We start from the raw sequence: 18,419 nt of genomic DNA, 5'->3' as shown, positions 1-18,419 counted from the left end.
CAGACAAGATCTCAGGACCCTCATTCTGGGATTTCTCCCATACACGGAGCCATCTGCGGCCCCAGAGCTGCACCCAGCCAGCCCGGAGTGGAGCCTGGCTTCTGGGGGGCTCTGAATGCAGCAAGTGCCAGCTGCTTCACACCTTACTGCAGGGTTTTTTCATAGGTCCCAAGGCCTGAAGGGACCATTGTGGGCATCCAGTCGGCCCCCCAGGCCCTAGGATTTCCCTGAGTTAATGCCTGTTGGAACTAGAGCAGATCCTTTAGAAAACCATCCAAGCCACTGCGAACTTTAGTAAATTGTTCTGACGGCTCCAACGTTGTGCTTTATTTCTAGTCTGACCGTGTCTACCTTTCTTTTACGGTTTCTGTCAAACCTACACCAACCAAACCCAGATCAACCCGTGTAAAGCTCCACAAACAACTTGTGTATTTGTTACCACCTCTGTGCCCGCTGTCTTGGCCTTGGAACGAAACCTGTAAATCCTCAGAAGTGCTGGGGGGGCCCTGGATGTGACATGGGACGCAGGACAGGCCTGCTCCTAGTATTTCTGTCTGGTGTTTACTGGCTGTCAATTTCATTGCCACGCCCAAGCGCTGGGGGAAGGGGTGTGGGGAGACGCAGCCCTTCAGCAGGGGCCTGCGCAACCTGGGTTTGAGCCTGTTCTCACCTCCAGCCCCCCTTCAGCTCTTTGATTCTCACCGCTTTCCTGCTTTCTCACTCCAGTGCTAGGAGCACCAGGGCCCGTGAGAAGCGTCTTGCAAGGAATCCGAAGAGCCCTAGCAAGGGTGGGATTTGCATTCCCCCTGGGTTATGCTGCTGGGGGGGCCCTGAGCCTTCCCTAGCAACCTCAGGGTTGGGGCAGAGCAGCTCTGTGCCCCCCGGCTGCAGGGCTGAGGCTGCTCCTCATTGCTCCAGGTAGGAATCGGCCCTGGGGGCGGCCGCTCGCCCTCAGTGGCGCCCGGGGCCTAGAGGTGCTAACACAGCAGGGACACCCGGCAGCTGCTTTCAGATCATTTCTTTAATAAGGAGACGGACATTGTTACAAAATAACAGTTTAACAATAGAGACAGAAACAACAGAGACCACACAAGGGGGGCGGGAGGTAAAAGCAGTTTCCTGCCGGAGTTCAGTGCTGCAGAGACGGGTGCACTGCGAGAGATGCCAGGAAGGGGTTGAGACCTGGATGATCTCAAGATGGGGGGAGGGGGGGGGAGATTTGTATATAGACCCCTCAGGGGCAGGGGAGGGCAGAGGAAGGAGGGGGCAGGAAGGCAGGACCCCACCCTGGTGCTTGAATGTCCGGTTTTGAAGGCTGAGATCCCTTTCCTTCCCAAAGGCAGCGGAGCAGAGCCCCGGTGGCTGTTACCCCTGGGCCTGTGCTGGGGGCAGGGGTGGATGCTGCAGTGGGACGTACCCCTGTTGCCAGCAGGAATTTCCCAGCTTGTTGCAGCTGCGCATGCAGGGCGTGAAGGCCTGAGCCCCGCCCCCCTCTTGCCTACAGCTTCCCTCCCCTGCTGCTTGATCCGAGACCCAGGCCAGCCGTCAGTCCTGCATCCCCTGCTGGGCTCGCTCTGGGGCTGAGGACTGCCATGAGCTGCTCCAGAGGGCGGGGTTGGATTCCCCTCGGGGCTGCGATGGGCGCACACATCCATGGGTTTGAGGGGCATAAGGGGCCATTCTGCTCTTCTCCTTGGAGCTCCTGCATAGCACAGGCCAGAGCACCCGTGACTTGTGGCTGAGACAGAGCAATCCCCTTAGGGGAACATCCGGTCTGGCTTGAAGCCCCTCAATGCCCCAGGATCTACTGTGCACCTGGCCCAATGGCTAATAGTGCTCCCTGCTGCGAGCCAGCAGCAGCTGTGGTTGCAACAACCAGACTCACCTGGGCCTGGGCCCTCTGCCCAGAAGGCAGCAGAGAGCTGGACTCGAGGTCAGTGCATGATCCAGCTCTCACTAGGGGGCATGATGCTCTGTCCGCCCCAAACCCACTCCTGTCTCCCCGGGGGGCTCGAGAGCTGGTTAAAATGTTACAGCTTGGCCCCAAGGGAAGGAACTAGAGCAACTTCTATCCCGTGCAGCCCTGCTGTCCAGGGGCCGCATAGATGGCCTGGCAGCTGCCCTTGATCTAGAGGGGCGGTCGTCCTACCCATCCCTGCTCGGACACGAAAACTGCTCCGTTGCTCCAGTTCCCCAGCTGGAGAGCCAGAGTCAGGCTGTGTTGGGAGCAATAGGGGGCCTGATCCCAGTTGCAGTCTCTGTCTCCCCCAAAGAAGCTCATGATACAACGGACAGGACCTCAGCCTCCATCAGACTGGTTAGGGCTAGCACCGAGGTGCTTGTGGGGTCGGATTCAGGCCACGCTCGTCTGCCGAAGGAGCGCCAGCATTTGCCCCTGGCGTGTAAGAACGGGATCCCAGCGTTTCAAACTGTGACATTCCAAACCCAGCCGTACGGGGCTCCAGCTTGGACGTAGCGCCAAGCCGCGGTGAGGACTAACCTCCAGGCCATGGCAAAGGCTAGCGTCCTGAGCCAGCCCTCCCCCAGGATGGGGGCTTGGGAGATCTTTAACAAAACACAGGGAGAGACATGACCAAGAGGGGCCAGGAGGACACAGAGGATCACCTGTCGGCCCAGCCCAGGTGAGGATCCTGGCAGGCCGTGGTCTAATATGGCTTCTAAGTTTGCTGTGACAATAAAATGCATCAACACGGGACGGAACGCCACAAAGCTGCTGCTACTGGACATGGCATAAATTGAACACGGTACAGGTTTGCACGGATCGATTACAAGACACACATGAACTTATCCCCCTACTGGCTTGTTAGTTACCCCTCAAACAGTTGTGAATGCGGCAGGCATGCTTTGTTCCTTACCGTTTTTGTTTTTTTTTGGTTTTTTTTTATTTTTTATTTTTAAATTGAAAATAAACTGATCGTGTGGAGCCTGCTGACTTGGGCAATAACGGGTGGTTTTTTACAGGGCTCACTCTAGCCTCTTGGGGAAAATAAACCCCCTCCGGCCACGCTGCAGCCTGGGTGTGTTCTGCCCAATGGACGATGGCTCGGAGGCGTAACGAAGCGTCTGGATTCTCCGCTCAGCATGCTGCTAGGTACATAGTGGTGATCTGTCATGCATTGGCACCAAGGCTGGCTGGTTGTCGTAGCGAGCTATATATATATATAACTACATATACAAGAAGGGATTTTGGATGTGGCTCAGATGGCTTGAGTATGTGGGGGGGGAGCTTTTTTCCCTTAAAAAGGGGGGTTAAAGTCACAGTCCCCACCCCCTTCTCCCCCCACACACATTTAAACAGTCCAAGTTAAAAATGTGCCAAATTCAATCAAGCAGGACTGGATTCCGGGGGTGCAGTGTCCACTCCAGAGGAGTTGACGCCTGATAGAGGCCAGTGGAGCGGGGAGCAAAATGGCAGGGGGGTATTGTCCCCGCTGTGGCCCACCCACCACCTCTGTCCTGTGCTGATCCAAAGGCAGGTATGTTGAACTCACATTCTGCTCACCCAATTATTTTCTCTCCCCCAGTCCCAGACATGAGTTTTTTAACACCCTCAGTATTGTCTGTAATAATAAACTGACCGCTAGTCCCGGCGGTGGTGGGACATGGCCTTAGATGCTGATTTCAGAACCCCAGCAATGGAAGGAAGTAGTATGGGGCAACTCCAAGGCCTGGCGTGAAAGCAGAGCATGTTGGGTTTACTCTCCTGAGTACATTAACTCACTGAGCTCTGGTGTGTTTATTAGGTCACTCTGGTTCATAAAAAGCCCATTAACCTTTCACTTTCTTGGACCAACTCTAATTTTGGAACGGAGGGGGTGGTACAAGTGTGTCTATCGCAGGCATATGCACCGCCCTTTACGAAAAGGGGACACTCATTAGACCATGCTTGTAACCCGCCGAGGGCTGCTTTGCTCAGTTTCCCATCAGGCGAAGGCAGCCGGAGTTCTAAGGCAGCCGGGTGCAGAGCTTAGACGCTCCGCTGTGTGGAATCGCTACCTCTGCTCCTTGGACCTCCTGGCCTTTGCTGTTGTGCAGCAAGGCCATATGATCAGCAGTCAGGCTGGCTTGTGTTTAAAGCTCATGTATGGATCCAGAACTCCATGAGGGCTCCCTCCTGCAACCTCGTGGCCTTCGAACTGGGAACAAATGTACGCTTACCTAGTTGCCATTAGTACGACTGCTCCACTGCCAGGCTCATGGGTGCACGGAGCTCTCCTACCGATTAAATATTGAAGCTCCAGCAGGACTTAAAAGGTAAGGGTTGGGGCGGGGGGGGGGGGGAACGTGTACAAATAAAGGATCAATAATTGTCAGAGGGAAAGAGTAGAGTGGAGAGGGGGTTGGGAGTGAAACATTCTCCAATTGTATTTGGGGGTAAGGGATGTGAAACTGTCCACCCCTCTCCCCGTGACTTAGACTCTCTGGGCATGGGTGAATTCTACCTCCTGTGAGATGTCCTGGACTGCTGGGCTCATGCCCGTGGCCACACCAAAGCTTACTACTCTGGCTCTCCTTGCTCTTCGTACTCACAAAAGTATGTCAGCAGCTGCTTGGTGCTGCAGTCTGCTTCTCTAAACCACAAGCTGTGGGGCTGGAAAGCCTGGGTAGAGTCCCAGGCAGGAGCTGTCCTGCTAGAACATTTGCTAGTGGCATGGCCAGTCACAACTTTCCCTAGGAAGACACTTCCATAGGCTAAGCCACATTGCCAGGAAAACGTAGCTGGTAATCAGGGAGATTTGCAAGGATACTCCAGAGCTGGCTGGCACGGGGCTGCAGCGAGGTCCTTTGAGGGATATTATGCAAAAGGTCCAGAATAAAACAGGACTGGACTCACAGAAGGAAAGGAAACCACAGTGTGGATGCGTATCAGATGCTACTATCCAACGCGCTGGTTCAACCAAAGCAAAGCCACTAACGTTGAAGGCCCCTTAGAGCCAGAAAATGGGAAACTGGCTTGGTCTTCTCAGGTACAGAGTGGACCGAATTGGGAAGGGTGGGTGGTTTCTTCTTGTTACTTCAGGAAACGCTCTAGGAGGGGCAGGACGTGAGCCTGTTTCCTTATAGGTCCAGTCCTGGCCCCCTGAAAAGACATTCACTGCTCTTTGGGGGAGGGGGGAATATGGCCTATACCTGGCGGGAGGCAAAGGAACTGGACTGGGTTCATCAGCCAGCAGGCCTTGTGGTAAGCAGCAGATACTTTGGCCTTTGGGGCACCTTTGGTCCTTGTTTGGAATGGGTTCAGTCTCTCTTAGCCGACGTGCTTCCCCTCTTAGCTGTGTATGATGCTGGAAGGGGGTGAGAGAGCACCCGCCCCACCACCTGGGCCAGCTACTCACCCACCCCATGGGCACCAGTGACTGAGATTATCTCAAGGGGTTTCATGGCAAAGCCAGACACACAGTGTTTGAGCTGGCTCTCACCCTGGCTATGCTCCTGGCTAGTATTTACCAGGCTTCCTGTTAGCCCACAAAGCCCAGCTGCCCCAGACTTTATAGCAACTCTGGGCCCCGAGACCGTCCCAACTGCCCTTCTTCCTCTTCCAGCCCAATGCTAGTTAACACTATGACGTGGAACAGCTTCAACAGGGCAGAGAGTGGGTGCCAGAGCCTCAAGGCCTGGCTTCCCCCGGGGTTAGGCTCAGCCCCTGGAGAGTGGGAGAGCCAAGTTTGAGGCTGACTCAGATTTGATGGCAGCCCTTGTTGGAGCGGCCCAGCCTCTGGGCTGTGTTTGGCGGGGTGGTGCTGCCTGCTGTGGAAAGTCTCGTTTGTGCCAGGAAGCAAAGCCCTGCAGGCACACGTCCCCGCGTGAGGGTACTGCCTAGCGCAGGCAGTCCAGACAAAAGCTAGATAGGGGCTTAAACCTGACACTCCTACAGCCCAGCTGAGGGCCACTACTAGTGGGCGAGAAAGTCACTGCTTGGGCTGGGTCTCTGGCCCAGCTACAGCGTGGAACGGCGTCAAGGGGGGAGATTGGGGGGCAATTCCCTCTGGCCCAGAGGTTAAGGCCCAAGCTGGGGTGTGGGAGAGCCTGGTTCCAGTGTCCTATGCCCTTCTCAGGGCCACGAAGGTGGGGCTCTGGTGGAGTGCCCCGCTGGCAGAGTTTATAACCACAACATTTCGCTGAGGCCACGGTATTTTGGGCGGAAACTCACAGCCTCACCTTGCCTGGCACGTCCCCTAACCACTGGGCTAGTGAGGGACTGACACACAGCTCCCTTCTTTCCCTGTGTAGCCCAGTACCTACTGAGTTAATTGTAACCCTAAAGTGGAACAACTTCACCCCGGGGAGACTGAGACCTTTCTGCTGTGAGTCCCCCTGTAGCCCTGGGGTTATGCTCTGCGGCTGGGGTGTAGGCAATCCAGGTCTGAGGCTTAATTCTGATTCAGAGGGGGTCTGGTTTTACTTAAATATTAATTGGCCCCCATCCCAGGAAGACAATGGCTCCTGCAAAGGAGATGGGATTTAAACAAGGACTGCCCTCCTACCTCAGTCACCTGGGAGGGAGGAAATCGCTGTCCAAACCCCTTCTTAGGGGGCACAGGGGAGACTGGCACTAGGCTCACTCACAACACAGGCAAGTACCCTAACCACTGGACTACAGAGCGATCTTAACCCTTGGGTGGGCCCAACCAATACTTAATGGAAGCGGCCAAGCTTCCAGAGGCAAGAACAAGGATAAGAGCACTTAACCGACTCTTCCTCTCAGCAAGCAGAGGCAGGAATTAAATCAGCATGTCCAACATCTCAGGGGCTGGCCCAGACCACTGAGCTGTAGACAGCTTCTGACGCTGCTGGGGCCCACGTAACAGTTAATTAAAGTGGAACAGCCTCAACAGGAAGGCTGGAGCGAGCACTCTGGTCACACAGCAGCTCCAGCATCGCATTCGAGCCGCTCACTGAGTAACTCGGGAGCACTGGGTCACAGGCGGCCACACTGGCAGAAACAGCGGGAGGGATTTGCACCTGCCTCACTAACACCCCAGCTCCACCCTCTCGCCTTGAGTTCTGAAGATCTTGTGCCTTAAACCCTCCCCTGGGACGCATCTGGCTCTGTACACTTTTAGGTCGTGCATCTTCAGAAGATGTACAGTAGTGCAAGGCATGATGGGACATGTATGCAAATCACCCCAGAGCTGCTTTCATTTAAGATGTCATTTAAGCACCAAAGATGGCTTTAATCAGCCATTTTGGCAAATCAACCTTGAGTTGGGTGGGCCCCTCTCAAGTCCAGCTGCTACTGTAAGCCTGCCTTGCAATGGTCATTTGCATAAACATCCCATGATGCCGTTTTTCAAAACCAAGACTCTTTTGTGCTCTGTCCTGCACTGAGATTGAACATTCAGTTATCAAAGACATGCACCCGCCATGTAACAGCTCCCCTTCTCTGGCAATCACATGGCGGGGGGGCTGCAAGGTTCAATACCCTACCAAGGTGCCACGGGGTGGCAATAGCCCAGGGTCTGTATGCCCAGCAATGCACCTGTCGCACCAGAAAAAACTAAATCTTAAGATGTTCGACGAAGCCTTGGACGTTCCAGTCCCAACGCGACTGCCCTCTCACTTCTTTGGGTGGCTGATGGGAGTCAAAGCAGTTGCCGAGCTGCTCATCACAGTTCTTCTCCACCGACCTGCCTAGTCCAGCTGTATGTATCCCCAAAGCAAGCACAGTGTATCTGGTCAACTCAGATGTTCAGGCTCAGTTGTCACCTTCGCACAACGTTTGAAGGTCCCAGTGTAAAACCGAAGAGAAAGGAAGACGATGCCCTGCCACGGCCTGGCACCTCTGGGACCCACGGCAGAAGCTGGCTTTACGCTTTCAAAGAACAGCACGTAGAAACGATGAGACATGCAGCGGAAGGAAGCGACTTTGCAGAATGAAAAGAACCATCCCTGTCTTTAACCATTTCCCCTGACAGCGCTCAGGACTGTCTGGAAACCCTTCCACAGCAACCAAAGGGTATTGCAGCTTAAAAGAAAACGGAAGCAAAAACCAAAGGTTACATAACTGAGGTATTGATAGCATTGGGTCGCTTAGAATGTCCGTAGCTTATGCTGGGCTATGGCGCTTCCTATTTGTTCTTCCCAAGCGATGCGTCCACCTCTTCTTCCGGCTTCAGGGAGTGCCACTGGGCGATGGGCCGCCGGGGGTTAGCCAGCATGTCGGACCAGTGCCGCAGCTCCGTGCCGCTGGCGTTGGAGCCAACGAATACTTTGCCGATGGCTTCGTTCTTCCCCAGTTTGTCGTAATCCAGGACGGTGATCACCACCTGCACTTTCTGGGGCACACAGAAACGCCGTGTTATTACCAGCATCACAGCTGCAAAATGGCCCGATGCCACTGAGAACCGAGTGGGAATCTATTGGAGCCAAGATTCCCCTGCAGCTGGGAGATGGGTACTAACCTGTCCAATAATGCCTGATGGATCTGAGTACCTGTTCCCATGGGAATCATGTTCCCAACTCCCCCAGGCAGCTAGGCAAAGCTCACCCTGTATCTTCAGACAGCTCTCCCTTCTCATTTTAGGGGCAATGGATATTAAAGGGGCAGGTTTGTCCTGAAAAGGGGCTATGTAATACTGGTGGAACACCTGCTCCCCATGTCAGAGTTTAGCTTCTGAAGCAAGTTGGTCCTTTTCCTCTAGCTAGGCAGAGCCAATGCAGCTAAGGGCTTATTCCCCACCCGAATGCTGCACCACTTTAATTCCACTGGTCCAGTTAAAGTGGTACAAACTCCCTAGCATGGATGCAGTGATACGAGTATAAAGCATCGCTAAACCTGTTGCTGTGTGAAGGCACCTTCATGCCAGAATAACTGCACCCCTACTAGGCCTTGTGCTGGGATAACTATTTCAGTAGAAAAAAAATGCCCCCCCCCCAGCAGCGTTATACCAGGCGTCAAGCTGGTGGAGAGCAGGCCTGAGTCCCATTGGTTACATTCTGCACACCATTAAAGGTAACATGGCTGCAGCAGGGAAGGGTGTCACCAAGGTCAGAGTATGATGGGGCCAGGGCTGTGCAGGGGTCACTAGTGAAGAGCCTGGTGCCGTGATGGGGTTCACCAAGGCCAGAGGGCGAAGGGGCCAGAACCGCATGCGGGCTGCCGAGGGCAGTGGATGAAAACACTGGGGCCATGTGGGGTCACTGAGGGCAGTGGGGATGGGGGGGTCATTCATGAGCCTTTCATTACAGGCAATGAAGCAAGAGGCGAAAAGGACCCAGCCTGACTTGGTCAGGGCCCTAAATATGCATTTAGGTGCTTAGCTTTAGGTCCCTCCTTTGAGACATTTGGCCTCAGATCCCCGGCTCGGGGGTTTGCAAGGCTGGCAGGCCAGGGGAAAACCCAGGTTTCTGCTTGGAACCTGGCAGGTCGGCCCTGGAGCAGCTGAGAGACCATAGCACAGGGCCACTCCTCTAGCCCTGCTTTGACCGGCACCCGTGTCCTTGTCTCACTAGCCCCTCCGCCCGCTGGCTGCCGTTAGCATTGGTTATTGCTGAAGTTGGGGCTGGACCTTACTGGCGGGAGTGACCCTCGCTGCAGGGGGCTAAGGATGAGTGGTTGTAATTTGCAACAAGGCGGTTCATTTGCAGAGATATGGAGCAGCCACAGCTTCGGCCGAGGCCAATGGGAGCCTCAGGCCCCCTGTGACTCTGACATTCAGGCCCCAGTGATATTGGTAGCATTTGCCCAGCGTAAACTCTGGCTTTCTGTACTGCCTCTTGCGTTCAGAGCAGCCACCCTCATTACACAGCAGGGACATGTCAGTCTGGAGGAGCTCAGCTCCTGCTCAGTACTAGCGTGCATGAAACACCGGCCCAAGGCCGGCTCCCATCTCTCCATCTCCTCCGCTGCTCGGGGGGTGGGTGTGTCTAGATCATCTGAAGGCCTGGGTGGTCACCTTATATGGGTGGATGTCATGGGGGAAGGGTCTGATCCCCCCAATCAGAGGCTCCCAACTCAGTCATGTGAGCTGTCACTCACTCATCTCTATGCCCCACCCCAAACCTCCCAAGACGAGAATCTCGGCATGGGAACCTGTATCTGCTCAAAGGGGATCTCGAAGCTGAAGGACTCATTGAAGTAGGGGTTCAGGGTCTTCTTCTTCACAGTGGTCTTCTTCTTCTTCAGTCTCTTGCCATTCTGCATTAGGTGGATCTTCACATATGGATCTGCAGGGAGAACCCAAAGCAGGAAAGGTGAGAGCCAGCCCTACTTGTGGGCATGGAGGCACAGAGGGACCGTAGAGGACAGGGTAGCCAGGCTGGGTTTATCTGTGACTGGGGGGTATGAGCAGGCAGAGTGCATCATGCAATGTAGTGGCCTGCTGTCAAATCAAGAGTGGGCAGGAACAATAAGCAGACGCCATTTATCTGTCTACTGCTAAGTACCTACATGGTGGGAAGATACCTGCGAGCACAGGGCTCTTCAATCTAGCAGACAGCTCGGGTCCAGACAGGAAGACAGGCAGCCGTGATGGAAGCTGTACGTCACCGCTGCTCCTGTATGACCATCTGGGCTTGATTCCTGTGTCTCAGGGACTCCTTGACCCCAGAGCGAGCCATGTCCACATTCCTTTGCACTGGGGTCAGTGCGTACACAGGCAATGGGGAGCCCAGCCCCACAGAAAGTCAAAGGGCACACTGGAAGCAAGACCCGCTCCCTCCCTTGGGGCTGGGGGGCAGCCACCCGCAGAGGTGATGGCCTCAAGACAACAAGATGAAAGCCACTGGAGCACTGTTTTGCAGAGGGAGCTCTCGGACCCTCTGTTCCTAAAGCTCATGCTTCAAGCCAGTTGCCTGCAGGCATCAATGTATGCGGGGGAGTGGTCTCCATCCTTTGAAGCAGCAAGGATGGCCATGGCTGGAGACGGGACATTGGGTGGGGTGAGCCAGGGCTCTCAGCTGGCATCGATCATTCTCTCTCTCAGATGCTTGACTGCACCACATGGGTCACTTGCCAGGATTATCTGGGTCTCCCTCAAATAATCAGTTCCCTGCCATTGCAGGGGCCTCGCGCACTGGTGCACGTCAGTCCCCCCTGTTCTCTGTTGGTGGCACACAACAGTCCAGTCCCCTCTTGGCTGGAAGACTCGGAGCTAATTTAGGTTGTTTGGTTTAGGGTGCGGGTGCTGGGTGGCTCAGACTAGATGATCTGTGTGGTCCCTTCTGGCCTTAAGCTCTATGACTCCATAACCCCACCAGACACAGCACTCAGGATCCGGGTTTCTGATTTAAAGGTGCTGAGCCCTGGGCAGGAATTCTGCCTGGGGAGTGTTAGTCAGCAGCGGGATTGGGCTGGCTCAGGAGCGCCATCAGGTGCTGGAAGGTGGCTCTGCTCTTACCTGAGAGACCCCCCACGTCCATCTTTTTCAGGTTCTTGGCTTCCAGGATACAAACGGTGAGTTTCCCGGCGGTGGGCACGTACCGTAGCGAGATGCAGATATCTCCCAGCTTCTCTGGCTGTGGAGCAAGGGGAAAAGCAGAGGTCAGTGCCTTTCCATGCCCTGGTATCCTGGGATACTTGCACTGAGAATCAATCCCTCAGGAAACCACGGGAGGAGACCCAAGAACCCCTTCACCCATCGAGCTAACCCCTGCATCAGACACTGTGCTGCATCGCTGGTGCAGGCCAGCAGGAGGTCTGCAGCAGCGCCAGTCCCTAGCGGGTGGCAGAAGTCAGACCAGCTGTAGCAGTTTTTACCAGATTTAAGACAGGGCTTCTGCACAAGAAAGAAACCTTGCAGTGGGCAGCGGGACCTGAGTTAAGTGCAGATCTCAGGGCACAGCCAAAGCCCGTGTTAAATCGGAGTGTCTCCCCATAACAGAGCTCCCCAGCTCCACATGGACTGACACACAGTGTCGTATTTACCAGCTCTGCTGTCAGACCACTGTACCAACAGTGCTGAGTTCGGCCTCGCAAACCTTCCTGTGAGGTGCATCACTATCATTAACCCCACTGTGCAACTGGGGAAACCAAGGCACAGAGGGGCAGTGACACGGCAAAGTCAGACCTAAAACCCCATTCTGCTGACTGCCAGCCACATGACCCCACCACTTCTTTCTTAATCAATGGAGCCTCCCATTTCCTGGGAGCTCCATAAGCACTATATTGACTTAGCAAGGCTAAGTGACTTCCCAAGGTCACACACCATGGCGATGGAGGACCTGGAATTGAACCCAGGAGTCCTAACATGTAGTCTCCTTCTCTAGCTGCGAGACCCTACTCCTTTGCCAGAGCTGGGAATAGACCCCAGGACTCTTTGTCCCTTGCTCCCGTCACTAAGCCACTCTCCTGCAGCCACTCTTCCATCTCTCATTGCAGGATGGATCCTCTTTCTCCCCCTCTCACCAATACTCAACTGCAAAGATAACACTTATAAGGAGCCCCCCTCCTTGGGTGACCTTGAAAGCACAGCAGCTGCCTAATGATCCCAATTCCTGACCCTTTGAGCACATTTTCTGAAGCCACCTCCTGCTGGCCAGACGCCCCCGCTCCTTGAACTCCCATCTCACCTCCTCTTTCTCACCGCCCTGCAGGTCTCTCCACTCCTCAATGGGTTGGCCCAGGTCCACTGTGTTCATGGGCACCTTGACCTCCCCAATGATGTCGTGCTTGGAGAAGCGATCAAAGTCGTAGATGGCCATCACCAAGGTTTTCCCACCCAGCTCTTGGTAGGGAACCTGTTATGAAGAAGGACCCTTGCAAACCATTGCCATAGCGACATGGGGTCTGGCTGACGAAGGATCCGACAAATGATCATGCACCGCAGTGACTAGGCTGGGACCCCTTCACCAGTTCTTGCAGTGAGTGGCCAGAATTGCTGTGTCAGTTCAATAGCACTGCTCAACCACACAGCTGCACGTCGTGCGGGCCATGGGTCTGGGCAACTGCCTTGGTTCTCGTTCAACATGCTGGCAAACTATTTACTAGGGGCAGCCCCTCCACCAGGGGAGGTGCAGATCCTCCTGCAGTTCCTGACTGGGGCATGGTGGGGACAGGGACAGAAGGCTGGGACACATCCCTGGCTGGAAGACAGACAGGAGTTCTGCCCTTCCGACAGTATTAGACTGACTTAACGGCAAGGCTAAGGGGCTCCTCATGGTCACACACCATGGCAATGGCAGACCCAGGAATAGAACCCAGGACAAGTGTCCCCTGCAGGACAGAGTGGGGTCTAGCAATTGGGGCTGGGGACCACTGTGCTGAGTGAACTAGGAAGGGTCTCACCTTGAAGACGAAAGTCTCATTGAAGGCCGGGTTGAGGGTCTTCTTCTGCACTTTGGTCTCGTATTTCTTCTTCTTGTCCGGAAGCAGGAAGACTTTGACATACGGGTCCGAGGTGCCACCCATATCCAGTGCCGGGAGCTCGGCCGCTTGGAGAATGCCCACCGTCAGCTGGAGGGGGAAGAGGGATGTTTCCTCAGTGAGATGGCTCAGCAAGACGCCGCTCCCACTCCCCACTGCATGGAAAAGATCCCCAGTGGATCTTCCAGCTCCACGTTCCCTCTGCCCCTGGCCAGTCAGGGACGCACTTGGTCACCCTCCCCAACACCCTGCTGCAGCTGGGGCCAGGAGATCGCTTGCTGAGCTGTGTCATTCCACAGACGGTGCTCTCTCTGTGCTGATAGTGGGCCTGCCAGGTCTGGGCTCAGGGCCCTGTGGAGAGGCACGTTCCATCCATCTTCCCCTTCCTCACATCCCAGGGTGCTTGGGAAGTGCTAGAGGGGACCCTTTCAAAGGGCATGTGGGACAATCATGGTGGGGATAAATTCCCTCCCTACATCTCTGCCCTTTGCAGGCACCTGTGCCACTCAGAGGCTGGCATTCCCCCACACTCTTCGGCTGGAGTTTCCAAGGCTGAGTCCTTCACTTGACCCTCTCCTCACAACCCTCCCGCACTGCCCTGGCCTCCTTCCCCAACCTCCCCATGTCCCAGCCCCTTTCCTGCCTATGTCACCTGGTTAGCCTGGAAATCATAGTCCAGCGAGAACTGCAGCTTGCCCAGGTTCTCTGGCTCCTTCTCCTCCTCCTCGCCTTCTCCCTCCGTCAGGCCCATCTCCGCGTCGTCATCGTCCTGTTTGTTCTGCAGAGGACACAGAGCCTGCCTGCTCAGCTACTAGGCTTCGGACACGGCCGGCCGATCACACACACACAGCTCTTCCCCGGCTCGGTGCCTCGGGGATTCCCAGCCTTAGAATTCATGCACGAGTGTCACCGACTGAGAGGAGGCAGGAGGCTGAACTGGGGTTCCGTTCAGCGGACTCCCCAGAGACACGACTGCCCTCTACTGGAGGGACAGCAAGACCCTGCTCTAATGGGTAACCGGAGCCTGAACAAAAGTGAGCTTTGGGAGCAGAAGGGACCTGAGATCTAGCTGCCCTGATGGCTGTGCAGCTCTGGCAGCATAGCAACGGCTGGGAAGTAATGGATCTGTTACAGATAACAGCACTGACTGGGAAGCAGGCCTGGGAGAAGCCGCTGCAAAGCAGGAGGCCCCCGGGTGGTCAGCACTGGCCAGACATAAAGGGGAGGGAGAGGTTACTTACTTCCTACTATAACTGGAGTTCTTTGAGATGTCTTGTCCCGGTGGGTGCTCCATGGGAGGGTGTGCGTGCACTCAGGCACTCCTGACTAAAGATCTTTTCATTCGCAGACACCTCCTCATGCTCAGTGGGAGGGCGTATAGGGGGGAGTGGACCCTCGCCACACCGGTTCCTTCACAACCTCACAGGACCCGGAAGCAGAGGGAAAGGAGGGCAGTTGGTGGAGTAACCACAGGGACAAAACATTTTGAAGAACTCCAGTTACTGTCCGAGGAAAGTAACCTCCCCTTCTTCTTGGAGTTATTGTCCCCATGGGCGCTCCATGAAAGGAGACTCCAGAGCAGTACCTCAGTGAGGAGGCTGGTGCTGAGGAGGCGGATTCAGTGCAGAGTTTAAAACACCAATGTCTTCACCAATGTCTGGAGGCACATACCAAGGCATAGCGGTGGGAGAACCAGTCCTTGAGGGGACCTTTCTCAGGGGGGCTGTGGGCTTGGATTGAGCCCTAGTGGAATGAGCACTGACTTTAGGAGGGGATGCCCTCATAGCATGCCAGAATACACCCCAAAACCCAGTTAGATAGTCTCTGGGTAGAAACTGAGGGACCTCTCATCCTCTCGGCGAAGAAGATTAAGAGCTTGGGGGAAACCCTGAAAGGTACAGTCCTGTGTAGGTAGAAGGCCAGAGCTCTTCTTATGTCCAGAGTATGGAGACTGGCCTCTTGTCTTGAAGACTGAGGCCTAGGATAAAAGATCAGTAGTTGAATGTCCTGACCAATATGGAACGCCGATGAAACTTTAGAGAGGAAACCAGGATGGGGACACAGGGTAACTCTCAGGACAGAACACTGAGTATAGTGGCCCCTAATTCACCTACCCTCCTGGCCGTGAGGATTGGTCTTGAAGAGCAGATAGAGGAACGGACGGGTTCCCACTAAATTGAAGTCCCAGGGTGGAGCAGCCTCCTGCACTGAAGGAAACAAATTAAGGAGGCCCTTAGAAGTGTTGCAGTTGTAGGATGTGTGAAGATCAAGAATCCTTCCACTGACTTGTGAAATGCTGTGAGAGCAGCGAGGTGAACTTTCACCGAACTCAGGGAGAGGCCCAGCAATTTCAGGTTTAACAGGCAGTGAAGTGAAGACTTGGCAGGGGACATGGAGCAACGAGAGCACCAAATCCAGAAACGCTTCCACTTCTGCACGGAAGTCTTTCTTGTGGTGGGCTTCCTGCTATTCACCAGAACTGCCTGGACTGCAGGAGGATACTCCTTCTCTAAGCCAGAAGCCATCGAGGAGCCAGGCCTTCAGGTGTAGTGATGAGAGGTTGGGGTGGGTTGTACAGCCCAACTCCTGTGTCAGGATATCCATCAACAGAGGGAGGCGAAGAGGCAGACACAGCGAAAGACGAGTCAGGGCCAGGAACCATAGTTGTCTTGGCCATGCCTGGGCTCTGAGACTAATCACTGCTCTTGTTTCAACTTTTTCAGAACTCTGCAGCAGGAGAATGGGGGGATAGGTGTATAGCAGACATCGAAGCTAAGGGGCACAGAGAGCATCTACCTTCTTGAGTAGAAATATCAGTACTTCGTGCTGAAAGGCATCATAAAACAGTCTACCTGCGGAAGACCCCAGGTAAGGCAGATCTTACAAAAGACTGAATCATTCAGTTCCCTCTCATGGTCTTGATGGAAGAATCTGCTCAATGAATGTACAATGGTGTTCTGCAGTGCTGGCAGACAAACTGCTGAAATATCTATTTGAAGGGCTCTGCACCAGTTCCACAGCTTTACCAAGTCTTTGCTTAAGGATTAGGATTTGCTCCTCATTGGTGGTTTATGTCTGCTCAGTTGCCTAATATCACTCTGAGCAAATGGCATAATGGACTGCTTGGAGTGTGAAGATGTCGCTGTGAAGTAACAACTCCCGAGGAGAACCACCTGCCTTGAGCTGTATTATCCTAGAGATGAGTGCCTCAGCCCAGGAGTGGGGTGTCCATGGTAATGACGTGAGCAGAAGGTGGGCGTGAGAAGGGGGTTCCCACACAGTCTTTGAGGATTTTTCCACCAAGCGAGGGACTCGAGTCCCATCAGAGGCACTGATAACCTTCTGGACACATTGTGTGTGTTGGGAGGATAGGCTGTCTTGAGCCCGGCTTGAAGGGACCAGAAGCGGCGTCTTGCATGGGAGTTACAAAAGTACAGGCTGCCACGTGTCCGGCAGTTGAAGGCAAGCCCTCACTGCAGTTTGTGAGCTCTGTTGCAGCGTGGAGATTTGGCTGGACATCATGGCAAACCTGTCTGCAGGTAGATACGATCTGGCTGCCACAGAGTCTAGGGCGGCGCTGATAAAGCCTATGCGTTACATAAGTATCCAAGGCGATTGATCTATACGGGGTAAAGGCCCAGGGAGTGGGAATGGGCTAGGGCCTGCTTGGTAGCGGACTGCACCTTGTGCAAAGAACGACCCTTGAGGAGTCAGTCCCCAATAGGGGGGGATGATTTCCCCCAGCTGCCAAAGGTGGTCGGCTACGATGGAGAGGACCTTCTTAAAGCTCTCAGGGCAATTGACACGGTACCGGTGGTGTTTGGTGCCCACTACAAATCTGAGGAAATGCCAGTGCTCTGAGTGTATGGTGACGTCGATGACGAACTAGCCCCCGGGATCTAATGATGGAATAACTCCTGCAAGGGTGAGTGTCCTGAATGCTGCACATGAATACGGAGTATTTAGAATCCAGAGGTCCAGAATCAGTCCCCACCCTACTTTTCTCTTGGGACCAGGAATAGAATCCTGTTCTGACGAAGTCCGAGGGAACAGGTTCTAATCACCCCCAGTTGCAGGATGGATTTCACCTCCTGCTTTAGGAGCCTCTCATGAGAAGCGTCCCTGAATTGGCAGGGGGAGGAGGAGGGGAGGGGGACATGGAGCTGAAATGGATGGAGTAGCCCATCAAAATCACCTCCAGTACCCATTTGTCTGAGGTGATGTGCTCCCAGAAAGGGAGAAAATGGGCAAACTGTCCCCATAGGGTGGGTGGATGGAGGATTGATGCAGCTGAAGATCCAATCGGGAGAGCTTTTGGTCCTTGACTAACGGGTCAAAATGGTTGTTTAGATGAGGTAGCCAACTGAGAGGTTATGGTGGAAGATGGGCCTTTCTTATGCAGTCTGGGCCTCTTTCTAGGCAGCTCAGCGAATCTTTGGGGGCCTGAGAGTACACAGAACATGAACATTGCGTTGTCTGAGGTTTGCTGTATCTTCTCTTTGTAGATGGTGCATGTGTGCCAAGAGATCACAATGCTGCCTTAAGTCCATGGCATCAATAAAAAGTTTAGGCCCTTTGAAGGGCTGGTCTTCGTGTTTTGTACCTCCCTGGTCAGGCTGGAGGACTGGAGCCAGGAGGCACAGGGCATGACTACAGCAGTAGCCATAGAGCACCAGGCTGTATGTGCCACATCAAGGGAAGTCTGCAGGAACACCTTCGTGATTGTCTGACCCTCTGTAATAAGAGCTGGAAACGGCTCTCTCTCGTCCTGAGGCGACAAATCAGTCCAATGGGAACATTTAGAACAATTTGTAAAGTCATCTTTCGCCATCAGGGCTTGATAGTTGGTGACTCTGAATTGAAGGGAGGCCTTTGAGTAGCTGATACAACCTAGAAGGTCCAGACATTTAAGCTCCTTATCAGTTGGTGTTGATGTGAAGCAACACTGACTACTTCTCTCATCGGCAGTGTTGACGACCAGAGAGTTAGGGGTGGGATAGGAGAACAGGTGCTCCAAACCTTTGGCCCTCTTGCAGATGGGTGGGATGGCAGCCGGAGTCTGCCACACTGCACAGGCTGGTGACAGTAGGGCCTG

General features: G+C 54.4%; 1 protein-coding gene across 12 annotated transcripts in view; it reads right to left on the bottom strand.

Annotated features, from left to right (window-relative positions):
• Nucleotides 1–983: 983 nt before the first annotated feature.
• Nucleotides 984–18,419, bottom strand: part of SYT2 (synaptotagmin 2) — a 188,308-nt gene continuing 170,872 nt past the window's right edge. For 11 of the 12 annotated variants that reach the window (XM_073319718.1, XM_073319716.1, XM_073319715.1 and 8 more), the window contains 6 exons: nt 13,977–14,102; nt 13,247–13,414; nt 12,532–12,699; nt 11,361–11,478; nt 10,055–10,188; nt 984–8,297 (listed from right to left, as the gene is read on the bottom strand). In XM_073319718.1, the coding sequence (XP_073175819.1) occupies nt 8,091–8,297; nt 10,055–10,188; nt 11,361–11,478; nt 12,532–12,699; nt 13,247–13,414; nt 13,977–14,102 (921 nt within the window). In that variant the 3' untranslated portion in view covers nt 984–8,090. The remainder of the gene's footprint in view (nt 8,298–10,054; nt 10,189–11,360; nt 11,479–12,531; nt 12,700–13,246; nt 13,415–13,976; nt 14,103–18,419) is intronic. The other variant, XM_073319727.1, reaches the window with a different exon arrangement.

This window comes from Lepidochelys kempii, chromosome 21, assembly GCF_965140265.1.
Source record: "Lepidochelys kempii isolate rLepKem1 chromosome 21, rLepKem1.hap2, whole genome shotgun sequence".
Taxonomy (NCBI): domain Eukaryota; kingdom Metazoa; phylum Chordata; order Testudines; family Cheloniidae; genus Lepidochelys; species Lepidochelys kempii.
The sequence above is the reverse complement of the archived record's forward strand: the minus strand, read 5'-3'. Positions and strand labels throughout refer to the sequence as shown.